The following is a 13,282-nucleotide window of genomic DNA, read 5'->3' on the forward strand; positions in this document are numbered from 1 at the left end:
GTGGCCGTAGTGTTTGTGGTTGCGTACCTATTTTCATGTATTTTGTTTTGTTGGTGTTTATTATTAAACCCATTTTTGTAGCCGCTTCCTTTAATGCTACGTACGCCTCTCGTGCTGCGTTTTCCGTTCTCCCAACAATATTGATATCATCAGCATATGCTAAGATTTGCACAGATTTGTTATATATTGAACCGGTAGTTGTGATTTGTGACGTACGTATTACTTTTTCCAAAGCTAGATTGAATAGTATACAGGAGAGTGGGTCTCCCTGACGTAGCCCGTTATTTGTTTTAAAAGGTTCAGAGAGTTCCCCCTGGATTCGTACTTTGCATTCAACTTTTTCAAGGGTTAGTTTGGTTAAACTTACCAACTGATTTGGTACTCCTAGGTCTATCATTGCTCTAAACAATTCTCTTCTATTTACAGAGTCGTAGGCTGCCTTGTAGTCTATAAATATGTGGTGCGTGTCTACACCGTATTCCAGTGTTTTCTCTAGAATTTGTCTTAGGGTTGAAATCTGATGAATTGTTGATTTACCACCTCTGAAACCAGCCTGGTATTGTCCTATTATTCGCTCTGCATATGGTGCCATACGATGGCATAGTATATTGGAGAATATTTTATACGCTGCATTTAGGAGCGTAATTCCTCGATAGTTAGAGCATTCAAAGATATCACCCTTTTTGTGTATGGTGCAAAGTATTCCAATATTCCAATCATTGGGAAGGGACTTCTGTATCCATATTTCTTTTATAAGCTGCTGTAGGGCTATTATGATATCGTGGCCACCTTCTTTATATAATTCCGCTGGGAGATTATCTATTCCGGGTGATTTGTTTCTGGCAGTTATTTTAACACGCATTAGTAAATTGTTTTATTTAAGTTGTCAGTATTTTAATTTAAGTAAAAAGTTCGTTCAATTCAACTCTGAAAAATGGTTACATTAACGGAAATGCATAAAATAACAGTTTTACAAATGATTGGTTACGGAGATAACACCCGAACACAACAGGAAGTAACTCGCCTATTTTATGAGAAATTTTCTAATTTACCGCCTATATCCCAAGGAACAATAAGTAAAATAGAGAAGCAGTTTCGTGAGTTTGGTCATGTAAGGCAGATAAAAAAAGCAGCTGCCAATGCACTGAGTGATGAACTCAAATTAGATGTGTTGCTTGAGTTTCAGGAAAATCCACATACATCGAGTAGACAGGCATCCACTACATTCAATGCTAGCCATACATCGATAGTAAACATATTAAAAGAAAATAAATTGCATCCCTAAAAGATGATACCTACTCAGGAGCTCATGGAAGACGATTTTAATAGGAGAACTTTTTTTTGTGAGCAAATGATGGACATATTGGATAACAATATTATGCAATTAAAAGACGTTATGTTTTCTGATGAGTGTACTTTTTTACTTAACGGTCATGCTAATCGGCAAGATTGCCGCTACTGGGCCACGGAAAATCCTCACTGGATGAGAGAAGAACACACTCAATACTCTCAAAAGGTTAATGTTTGGGCAGGGATTGTAGGAAACAATATCATTGGTCCCTTTTTCATTGAGGGCAACTTGAATGGCAATAATTTTTGGCACTACTTCAAAATGATGTCATTCCAACGTTGGCAAATTTATATCTTGATCCAGGAAACCCTCAAGTTCCAGCGAATACGATATGGTGTCAGCAGGATGGAGCACCACCACATTACCAACTTAATGTCCGGCAGTACCTCGATACAATATAATGAAAAACACTATAAAGGAAGCAACGATGAAGAACATACCAGGAACAAAAAGATTTAGAAAAAACAATGGTTCGATGACGAATGTAGAACAGAGTTAAAAAAAAAGATCAGATTTGAGATTAAAAAGTTTACAAGCGCAAAAACAAGACGATCTAGAAAGATATGCCGAGCAACGAAAAAAAGTAAAGAAAATTCTAAGAGCGCGGAAACGAAAGTATATGGATGATAAAGTAAAGAGTATTGAAGAAAATTACAAGAAAAATTAAATAAAAATTTTTTACAAAGACGTAAAATACATTAAAACTGGGTATCAGGGAAGAACGACTAATGTAAAAGATAAGCAAGGAAACCTGATAGTGGACGAAGACCAAATATGTGAAAGCTAAAAAGAATATTTCGAAGAGATGCTAAATGACGGAGTGACTACTGAAGAAAATTATAATGTTCCTAAACCTCAAATAGTTATAGAAGAAATACCAAAGTCCACAAGAGAAGAAATTGAAGGAATAATAAAAGATATGAACAATCAAAAAAGACCAGGGGAGAGCGGCATTGTGGCAGAGAACTTAAAATATGGAGGAAAGGCTAAAATAAACCAACTAAGTGAGCTAATATTAGAAGTTTGGGATACCGAAGAAATGCCTCAAGAGTGGAACAAGCTCATAATTCCTATACACAAAAAGGGAGATAGAACGGAATGCTCAAACTATAGAGGAATATCCATATTAGAGGTAATATATAAAGTGCTCGCCATACTAATTAAAAAACTATTAGAAATATATGTAGAGAAGAATCTAGGAGAATACCAGGGAGGATTTCACAAGGAAATATCAAGAACCAAATACAATAGACAGAAACAAATTAATAGAAACGCTAAAATAATTCCAAGTGCCAGCAAAAAATAGTAAGATTGGTAAAAATGACAATTAGACAAACCATTTGTGCTGTGAAATGCAACGGTAGAGTCTCAGAAGGATTCGAAATGAAAAAAGGTGTTCGCCAAGGAGACCCGTTGTCTATATTGCTATTCAATGTAGTTCTAGAAAAAATTGTAAGGGTTAGTGGGATAAATAGGTCCGGCACTATTTTATACAAGGAGTACCAATGCTTAGCATACGCTGATGATGTGGTTCTCATTGCAAGAAATGGAAGAGAACTGGCAAATATAGCAAAAAGACTGATTCGGGAAAGCTCTAAAATGGGACTGAAATTTAATATTAATAAATTCAAGTACATGGAAATCTTGAACAAAAAAGGAATAAACACCCGGGGATCCTTTAAATTAAAGGTGTAGGATGGATCAGTTGCAGAATTCGAGAAGGTGGACGAATATATGTACTTAGGTACTCTTATTGATCAGACATGTAAGGAAGAAACTAAAATTAACCTGAGACTGACCAAGAGCAACAAGTGTGGTGGAGCCATGAGCAAAATGATTAAGGTCAAAGATATATCTCGTATTACAAATATAAGAGTATACAAAACTATAATTAGACCCACAATAGTATACGCTGCCGAGATATGTACTATGAAAAAAACCATACAGAATAGATTGGAAGCATGGGAAAGAAAAATACTTCGCAGAATGTTTGGTGGAAAAGTAGTAGAGGGAGAATCGAGAAGACGAACTAATGCAGAATTGTACCGATTTTATGCTAACTATATAATAACAAAGTGTTGAAAAAACATAGACTAGAATGGCTCGGACATCTAGAAAGAATTCAAAGTAATAGACTAGTTAAGAATATTGCTTGGAGACCTGAGAGCAAAAAAAGGGAGGAACACCAAGAAAGAAATGGAAATATGTAGTGATGGAAGATGTCAGAGAGATGGGAATCAGAGATTGGAAGCTGGTAGCTAAGAACAGAAAACGATGGAAATTATCCATCCAGCAATGGGCCTAAAAGGCCTGTTAACGCTGTAGATACATACCAGATTGTAGTTTTATGTGTTTAAAAAATATATTTTTTCGTTATTTCTTAATTTTAATATCATAATTTTTATGCCACCATATATCACTATATATGCACCCACATATCAGAGGCCCGTGGAGAACCATCTCCCTAGTTACGCCACTGTGTGCTTATGTCTGAATTGTCAATATGAATGAGTCAGATAAAATTAAATTATTAGAAGAATTTTTTCACCAAGTAAGAAATAACAAAATGTGTTTAATTTATTAATGTTTTGTATTTTGAGTGCGATTTCCGAATTGTAAATAGAAATCTTAAAATAAACTTATTTTAAAGTATAACTGTAAAATATTTCCAATAAAAATAGCAAATTGCATTAAGATGTCACAAGAAAATAGCTTCAGAAAAATAGTTATTATTATATTATACATATATACATTGAAAAAATGTTAAAATTAATAAAAAACAATAACACTTGTACGACTTACCAATTGACTGTATAATTCGCATACTTTTAACATATACTGATTCATCATTTGAACCGTTCAGACATACAAGTCCTAATCCATCTAAAAGGCAGTAGGCGTGTACAGAATGAGATTTCTTGGATGTCGAAGAATAAAGGGATCCATTTTTTTGTATAAAATAGCTATTCATTTTATGTACAAATATTTCACCATTTGATATACAAGGATGTCCACTTACAACAAAATAATCTGATGAATCAGATGTTAAATACAGTTCTGAGTTATTGTAAAATTTAAATAAAGGATTCATATCATTCTTCCCACATCCTAGTTCTGTGTAATTTAGTTGATCATTTTCAGAACAACAACGCCGTATGCAGTTCCTTACTTGACAAATGCATCCCCAAATGTTACCATCTTCCACAAAATATTTGTTTTTTTCAAACGACATATTTTGAAAAATATACTTCGTTCCACTTTTCGTACCGTTGGAAATGTCTATACTTAACGATTTCGGGCACGGATGAGTTTCGAATGAATATACAGAACATATCACTATTAAACTTATGCAAATTGGTTGATACATTTTAAAAGTTCCTTAAGAGAAAGCGTTTTTGAATACGCTTATAGGATTTCTAAAAATACACCAAGAACTAACTGTATAAAATATCTCAGAACTAAGATATAGTTACTAGTGCTGCAACGTTTTGTTGCTTTGTATATTATACTGACTTTATAATTAATTTATTAGAGAATTATTCTCCTATTTATACACTATTGCTAATTGAATGGACTTTTCATGAATGACGTTTCAGAAATATAATATCATACATATGCAGATACAATTTAGTATAATTATAATGCTGCACAACAACCCGAACTGTTGAATTTTTAGTGACAGTTATTTTTATTAAAGATAATTGCATTGCAAAAAAATTGCATACCAGGCGACAACAAAACAGATATGTATGTATGTATATATATATATATATATATATATATATATATATATATATATATATATATATATATATATAATAGAAGTGATTATTTCGACCAAAAAATAATTTATAAATACGTTCGAATTATCGGGTGAAGTGGTCTGTAATGACATTCTTTCTTTTTTCTATGATACTCAATATTTCGCTATTTATTTAATAGCTTCCTCAGGAGTAAACTAAAAGAATTTGAACATTACAAAAAATGGCGTACAAATACATTTTAATGTATTTGTACGCCACAAATCTTTTAATTTCTGTGAGTGTTGTATAACACTCACAGAAATTAAAAGATTTCGCAAATAAAAAATGACATTGAAGTATTTGAAATATTGAATGTCAAGATTAAATTGTCTTAAGCACGTTCGTTACAGCTATACGATAAACAATTAAAATTATTTCAAATGTAAAAATAAAAATAACAACAAAAGAAACGTTGGAAGAATGATATTTTTTTGATGAATTATTAAGGATAGTTGTTATTAAGATGAATGTTGGCTATTTTGAATATTTATAAATTTTGTTCAATATATTACAATATATGTTACTTAGCTGTTCAGTGTCCGTTTTATAATTTAAAGTGTTTTTTATTTTTGTTAATGTACTACATCTCAAGAACTAATCTACTTTTGTAGTTATCAGTCTGTGTCAAAATGTGAGCTTTGTTATAGTCTAGCATATGACCAGTGTTTTTATAGTGCTCAACCACTGCGCAAGTATTTTTCCCAAACGGCAATCACTTTTATGTTGTGTGATGCGTTGTTTTAGCCATTGTGATGTTTGGCCAATGTAGCTATTTTGACATCCTAAACACGGTATTTCATAAACGACATTACTTTTATATAAAGTTGGTACTGGGTACTTTATATAAAAGTACTTTATACGATATTAATACGTTTTGATAACAAGACTACTAGACAGGGTAGGAGACGTACTGATAAACTTGCTGCAATACGTCAAATTTGGGAAAATGTGTAAAAAATTTACTAAAACTTTTTAACTCTGATGAAAATGTTACCGTCGACGAGCAATTAGTTGCCTTTAGAGGCCGCTGTCCCTTCAAACAGTACATTCCAAGCAAACCAGTGAAATATGGCATAAAAATTTGGGCTTTATGTGACAGTAAAAGTTCGTATGCTCTAAAATTGCAGATCTATACAGGAAAAGAAGCAGGTGCCGCCCCGGAACGGAATCGGGGAATGCGTGTGGTGTGCGACTTGTGTAGTGATTTGAAAGACCACAATATTACTTGTGATAACTTTTTTTAACCATACAATTTAGGACAACTTCTTCTAAAAAGAAAAAATACAGTACTGGGGACTATAAGAAAATAAAAGCCAGAGCTTCCAGCACAAATTGCGAATAAAGAAGTTCATAGTTCGTCTTTTTACTTCACGCAAGATACCACTGTTGTTAACTATATTCCTAAAAAGAATAAAAATGTTATTCTTATGAGTACTTTGCATCATGATAAGGCTATTAGTGACAGAAATGACAAAAAGCCGCAAATTATTTTAGATTACAATTCCAGTAAGGGAGCAGTGGATACTCTAGATCAGCTTGTTGGTACATATACATGTAAGAGGAAGACAAATCGCTGGCCTATGATTCTTTTTTATAATATGCTTGACATTTCTGCCTACAACGCGTTCGTTTTATGGACATCAATAAATCCCCAATGGAACACCAACAAACTTACAAAACGGCGAATTTTTCTTGAGAAATTGGGAAAAACACTAGTTAAACCACTTATCCTTTCCAGGAAAAATTTACTTTAAAATTTAAAGTCTCACAACAACTGGTAAAAAGAACACGAACAGAAGCGAGTAGAGAAGTACTTCTCGTAATCCGTCTATGGATAATCCAACTGCGTCTGCTAAACGGGCACGTTGTAAATTTTGCTCTAAAAACGATATTTTATGTTGTATATGTGACAAACATATTTGTAAAACCCATTATTGTTATTACTGTCTTAGTTGTAAACTAAATTAAATTTTGTAGGTATTTGTTCTTAGGCTTTTCTGTAAAAGAAAAAAATGCCTTTTATTTTTGTTAATAAGATTTAATTTACATTAGCAACATAATTTTTGTTTAATTAACTATAATTTTTTGTTAATAAAGTTTTGTTTAGCACCATTAGCTTATTTTATTTTGATTAAGGACCGTAAACCATAGTTGGGTCATATTGACGCGAATAGTACATTTGCATAGTTGACTCGAACGGTACAGCAGGGTTAAAGCAATACAGTGGCGCACCCAGGGGGGGTTTTGGGGGTTAAATTCTGACAATGTTACTCACACATTTTAAGGACTAAAAAATTTCGGTGACCAACCAAACCCTCCCACCCCCCAAGGCAAATACTGAAGCAATAAGAGCGTAGTTTACAACATGTCTGTTTATACGTCCGCAGAAAAGGTGCAAATAATGATATGGTTTATGGTGGTAAACAGTGTGTAGATTTGTTTTCTGTGTTTGTTGAGGGGAGACCAATTCCTTGCGTACAGTTAATTCATAATATTGTTAAAAAGTTTGAGAGTTGCTATTGCCTCAAAAATGGCAGAAAATGTCACGCTCAAGAAGTGTCACCAGAAAAAGTTGAGAAAAGAGAATACAGGGATACTCAAATTTATACAACAATCGAGGTAGATTCAACAAGTTCAAGTAGAAGCGTTGCTAGAAAGTTAGATTTTAGCAATGTTACTGTAACAAAGTATGGAAAAAGTACTATAGAAAGACTACTTTCGAAGAATGGAGTTTTGTGAAACTCTAATAACGAAGGCTAATAATGAACCCAGTTTTATTAAAAACATTTTATTTACTGATGAATCTTCTGTTTCGTTAGTAGGAAGACACAATTCTTCCATTACGAGGTATTGGGCGCGGGAAAACAAGCACATAAGTATTGTTTACCGAACGAAATGTCCTCAAAAAGTTAATGTCTGAACTGGTATTTTAGGAGACCACATAATACGTCCACGTTTTATTGAGGGCAACTTAAATAGTAGAGTATACCTCGATTTGTTACAGAATCATGTTCTACTCGCTATTCTCAATCTTCCTGATGTAAATCTAAAGAATGTTTGGTTCTATCAAGACGGCTGTTCAATTCACAACGCTCGAATAATTAGGAAGTACTTAAACAATACTTTCTCGAATAGAGTTATCAGTGGAACAGGCGATATTAAGAGGTCTGCGCGATCTCCAGATCTCACACCCATGGACTTCTTTTTTTTGGGACATTTTGGGGACTAGAGCCCAAAATTTTGATGAACTAAAAAACCGAATAAGAGAAGTGTAAAATTTTGTTATAGCAGAAGCTCTTACATCTGTCCCCAGAAGTTTTTATGACAGATTGGGATACTGTTTAGCCGTAGTAGATTTGAATCATTTCTGTAGGACATAAAGAATTATTTCCTATTTTATTAGGAATTATCATTTATTTTCAATAAGAGTGTTTTATCCTTTTAAAGAAATGCGCTTTCGAAAGAAAATAGAATAATATAATAACAGTATTTATAGTCTAGCATGGATTTGTTGAAATTTTGATAGTAGGTAGAAAATATCCCAAAGATCAAAATATACCCTATGCCAATATGCGATTTTCCTCTGGGAGTGGTTACCACCCCAACTCGGGGGTTTAAAACGTTTATCAAAAAAAAACTATGGTAGTTGCTAGAATAGTGAATTATGTTCTTTAGAGTTTTTTCGAAAAGTCAATATTTTTGAAAATATTCGTGATTGCAAGTTCACAAATTACACATCAAAACAGCATGGTTTTTCGCGAATAACTCCAAAAATTTAGATTTTATCGGGAAAACTGTTAAGATATAAAATTAATATGGCTTATGAAACAAAGAGATTTGTTTTTATTATTACCTAAAAGAAATAGTTTTTCGAAAGTAGACTTTTTTTAGTCATCGAATAGCAAAATCCAGACATCATCATCATAAGTGGCTCGACAATCCGTTGTGGATATTGGCCTGTTCACAAAGAAGTTGCCATTCCTGTCGATTCCTGGCAACTCTCCTTCGTGGTCGTCTTCTACTTCTTGTGCCCTCTGGTTTTGAAAATGTTAATTTTTCTCTTTAACACTCTTTTCACTGTTTAAACTCTTCGTGTAATTGTGATCTAGCAATGTATCCAGCCCATCTAAGTCTCTTCACTTTAACGAATTTCACAATATCTGGATCGGTGTATAACTGATATAGTTCAAAGTTGCTTCTTCGACGCTATACCTCATTTTTATTTACTGCCCCAAAAATCTTTCTAAGAATTTGTCTGTCAAAAATACCAAGTCTTTCATCATTTTGAGATAAGGTCCACGTTTCAGCCTTTCAGCCGCATATATCAAAATCGGTCTTATTAAGGTCTTGTATATATTGAGCTCTACTGCACATTTAATATTTTTAATTTTTAAATGTTTCTTTAATGTCCGTGAACAGTTCTGTTTGCTATGCTCGAGAAGATAATGCGATTTTATCGTCGTGTGCAAAACAACATTTTTTTCTATAGCAAGACTTCAAGTTCAGGTGAAAAATAGAATTTCAAAGAAAATTGTAATTTTTAATTACATTTAAAAAAAGAAATTTTTTCCATAGCTAATGTTAAAGTGTTGCTATAACAACTGTTTTGAGTAGATAAAGTATCACTTTAACCGCAAGGGTAGATAAACTGACACTTTAACAGCAAGAGTAGATAAAATTTTTTAACTTTTTTTTATTCAATAAAATTTACAAATTCAAACACATTAAGGATTAAAAACAACTGAAATTTTACAATTAACATTATTAGAAGTATCTATTTTTGGAGCATCACAACTTGTACTCGTTTGCTTAAACACTTGATTCGAGGTACTGTATTAATTCTTTTCCGTCCATTTCGTATTTATTTACTTTGTACACAAAACGCAACAATATTCTCCGCAAAAACCAAAACGTAACATTTGTTGACAGAGTAATTCATATCCCTAGCAACGGAGGAACACAATTGCGATTTTTGTGCTAAAAATTACAATTTTCTTTGAAATTATATTTTTCACCTGAACTTGAAGTCTTGCTATAGAAAAAAATGTTGTATTGCACACGACGATAAAATCGCATTATTTTCTCGAGCATAATTAGCGTCTCGACTGACGTCTCGACGCTAAAAAACGCTCACGAAGATAAAGTCCAATTTTGTCGTCTTGTACAATAAATAACTATTTTTTACGAAACTGTTGTTATATATACGATTTTCGGGAACATGTGTAATGATATTAATTTATTTTGAAATAAATAATTGTTTCCCATTCATTTCTAAAGCTCAATTTTATTTAACAATACTCTTTGCATATCTAATATTTTCAACAATATATCCCAACTTTTATTGAGCAGTTTATGTTATTCCAAATTTCTGTAAAATTAAATGCAATATTATATAACATTTAATCCTTATAGCGACATCTATGAGTGAAAGGAAGGTATAAAATGTTTCTGTAATTTTTTTTAAAGAGATGCCTGCACAATTAAAAATCAGCTCAAATCTTGGACCAAATTCCACCAAGAAATTTTAGAAATTTTGGCTAATTACTTACTTAAAAATTTAGTTTTACGTATATAACAGTTACTTAGTATTGTTGACGATTTTAATTAACGTAATGTCAAGGTTATTACACTGACCTTCTAAATGCAATATTAGACATTTAACCTGGTAATAAAGATATAGTTATAATATGAAACTTATATCTTCATTAATAATATATTGACACAGTGCTAATAATAATAATATATGTATTTAAGTTACGTATTTAAACATTTATATATATATATATATATATATATATATATATATATATATATATATATATATATATATATATATATATATATATATATATATATATATATATATATTAGTTTTCTACGAGTACGCGTACGCGTCCGAAAAACGGTAGCTTTCAGACGCAAGTTATTTACAGTAGCTATATGTGGTTTATATTGCGGGTATAGGTGTCTGAAAAAAACCGTTTTCTTCTGATTACATGTTTATTCAAAATTGAACAAATTTACCGTCGCGAATCCATCAAAATAGAAACTCATATACTTACTTACTAAACAAAAAGCGACATCCAAAAAAAATAGAATCCAAAACCCTTTTTAAGGCAAAAAGCCGTAAAATTTGAACTTATTCCAATGCTTCACTTCAAGTAGCCCTTCAGGCCTACTGCCTGAAGGGCTACTTGAATTTCAAAGCTGCTAGGAGAGTAATTAAGTCAATTTAAAATGATTTAATAAAATATGGTCTCAATGTAGCCGTTGTAATCACCGAAATTAAGTTCCAAAAATCATTATTGGAAAAAGATTTCCAATACAATAATTCAACCGTCCACTGCACCAACCACTTCACCAGATCAGGCTGTGAACATTACTCTGGGAAGTATAGTTCCTATGGACCATGTAACTTTGCTACCTGTTACCTGTAAAAGGCAAACTAAAACGGAAATAGACAGATACAAAGAAAATGAAGGAGGAAACAAAGAAGAAAATAACAACGAGCATAAGAAAGTAAACCAACAATAAAGTAGCAAAGAAAGTTGGACTGGAACTGGAAAAGAAAGATACGCAAAAAATAAGCAAGAAATTCTAGGTCTGATCAAGCAGACTGACATGAGCACAGCTGTGATATTACATGGTAAGTTACATGATATTACAAATATTTCAGTCACTCGACACTGAGGAGTAGGCAGATTGAGACCTCAGTGCCGTTTGGCGCTGAGGTAGCGCCAGTGACACTGGTACGTCACGAGTGAGGGGAGTAGGCAGGTTTGGTTATAACGAGAGAAAATAAGATCGAAAAACGTGTTTTTTACGTTTTTGGCCCGGCCGTGGCTATAAATAAATACCCTTTTTAACTGCCGCCCGCAATATACTTCTTCGGAAATTTACAATTTATGATTCACAAGTGTCATTGTAGGGGGTTGAACATTCGCACCTAATAATAAGAAGGTCCTAATAGACAAGATGTGGAAAGCGCTTTAAACGTTGTAAGAAACTTTATCAAAAGACAAAACGCAAATGAAGAAGAACTGTTTCACATCTTTAAAAAATATGATAGATAGAATACTGGACAATTGAAAGTAGTAAAAAATGACAGACTTCTTCCAATTGCAGAAGCAATAGTTTATTTTATCCTTGAAAATACGCTTTATACAGATTTACAGAATACAGATTTTTTGTTTTAACGTATATCATTGACAATAAAAGTAAACAACTTTTTTTCAAAAACGCTATTCAAACAATATTTAGCATCTTATATTGCTCCGAATGGCTTCACTATAGGAAGTTAATGTTTTAGAAAACTCCTTATTCATATGTATGTACAGTATTATTGTTGTTTGATATAACGATCGGCTTATAACGAGGTAATTAGTCTGCCATTTCAGTTCTCGTTATAGAGGAAGTCTGCTGTATTAAAGTGTACTCTTATCAACAATATCGTTATATTTCGTTAGATTTCTCTAACATCTTCAGACGAAAGTTGTGTAAGGTTGCAGCAAAAAGTTGCAGTGAAAAAAAGTCTCGAGGTGTTCATTATAGTGACTAGAAAAAATGGACAAAAATCCTGTGTAAAACTTTTTTCAAAATTTTACACCACCCAGAAGATCTAAGTGTATATAGCTAATGTGGAATTTCAAAATTATCTCGTTAATTAACATACATTTATGGACAAACGATTATTAAAATACATATTATATTATAAAAAAACATATTAGGACGAACACATTATGCAGTTGTCACTATTAAAGCCCCATGATCATTAATAATAGACCCTACATGATATAGATTTTTGAAATCAGTTTGTTAAGGTGCTTTTAAAAATATAAAAATATACAGGGTGTTCCATTAAAAATAAGTTTTTTGACTATACTATGCGTCCAGGCGAAGAGAAGTCGGGAGACTTCTCTTCGATGGCGAATTAGGTGAACTGTAAATCCAAGAAGAGAACGAAGTTGAAGTAGAAGCTCCAACCATAGAGGAAGTTCTCGAAGCTATTAAGGCCCAGAAAAACAATAAAGCCCCGGGAGTTGACGAGATTCCAGCAGAACTGTATAAGGTAGGTGGCAACCACCTATCAAGTCATATCCACGCGCTTATCAAAGAAATATGGCAAGAA

The 13,282-nt window shown here is 32.7% G+C and overlaps 1 protein-coding gene across 5 annotated transcripts in view; it reads right to left on the bottom strand.

The window, feature by feature from the left end:
- Positions 1-13,282, bottom strand: part of LOC140447973 (G-protein coupled receptor Mth2-like) — a 347,198-nt gene that overhangs the window by 288,055 nt on the left and 45,861 nt on the right. The window contains exon 1 of one of the 5 annotated variants that reach the window (XM_072540962.1): positions 4,154-4,598. The exons of the other annotated variants lie outside the window; for them this stretch is intronic. Within the exon in view, the coding sequence (XP_072397063.1) occupies positions 4,154-4,583 (430 nt within the window). The 5' untranslated portion in view covers positions 4,584-4,598. Of the gene's footprint in view, positions 1-4,153; positions 4,599-13,282 lie in introns of those variants that run through there. 5 annotated transcript variants of the gene reach the window in all.

The sequence above is a fragment of the Diabrotica undecimpunctata genome, chromosome 8, assembly GCF_040954645.1.
Source record: "Diabrotica undecimpunctata isolate CICGRU chromosome 8, icDiaUnde3, whole genome shotgun sequence".
NCBI lineage: Eukaryota > Metazoa > Arthropoda > Insecta > Coleoptera > Chrysomelidae > Diabrotica > Diabrotica undecimpunctata.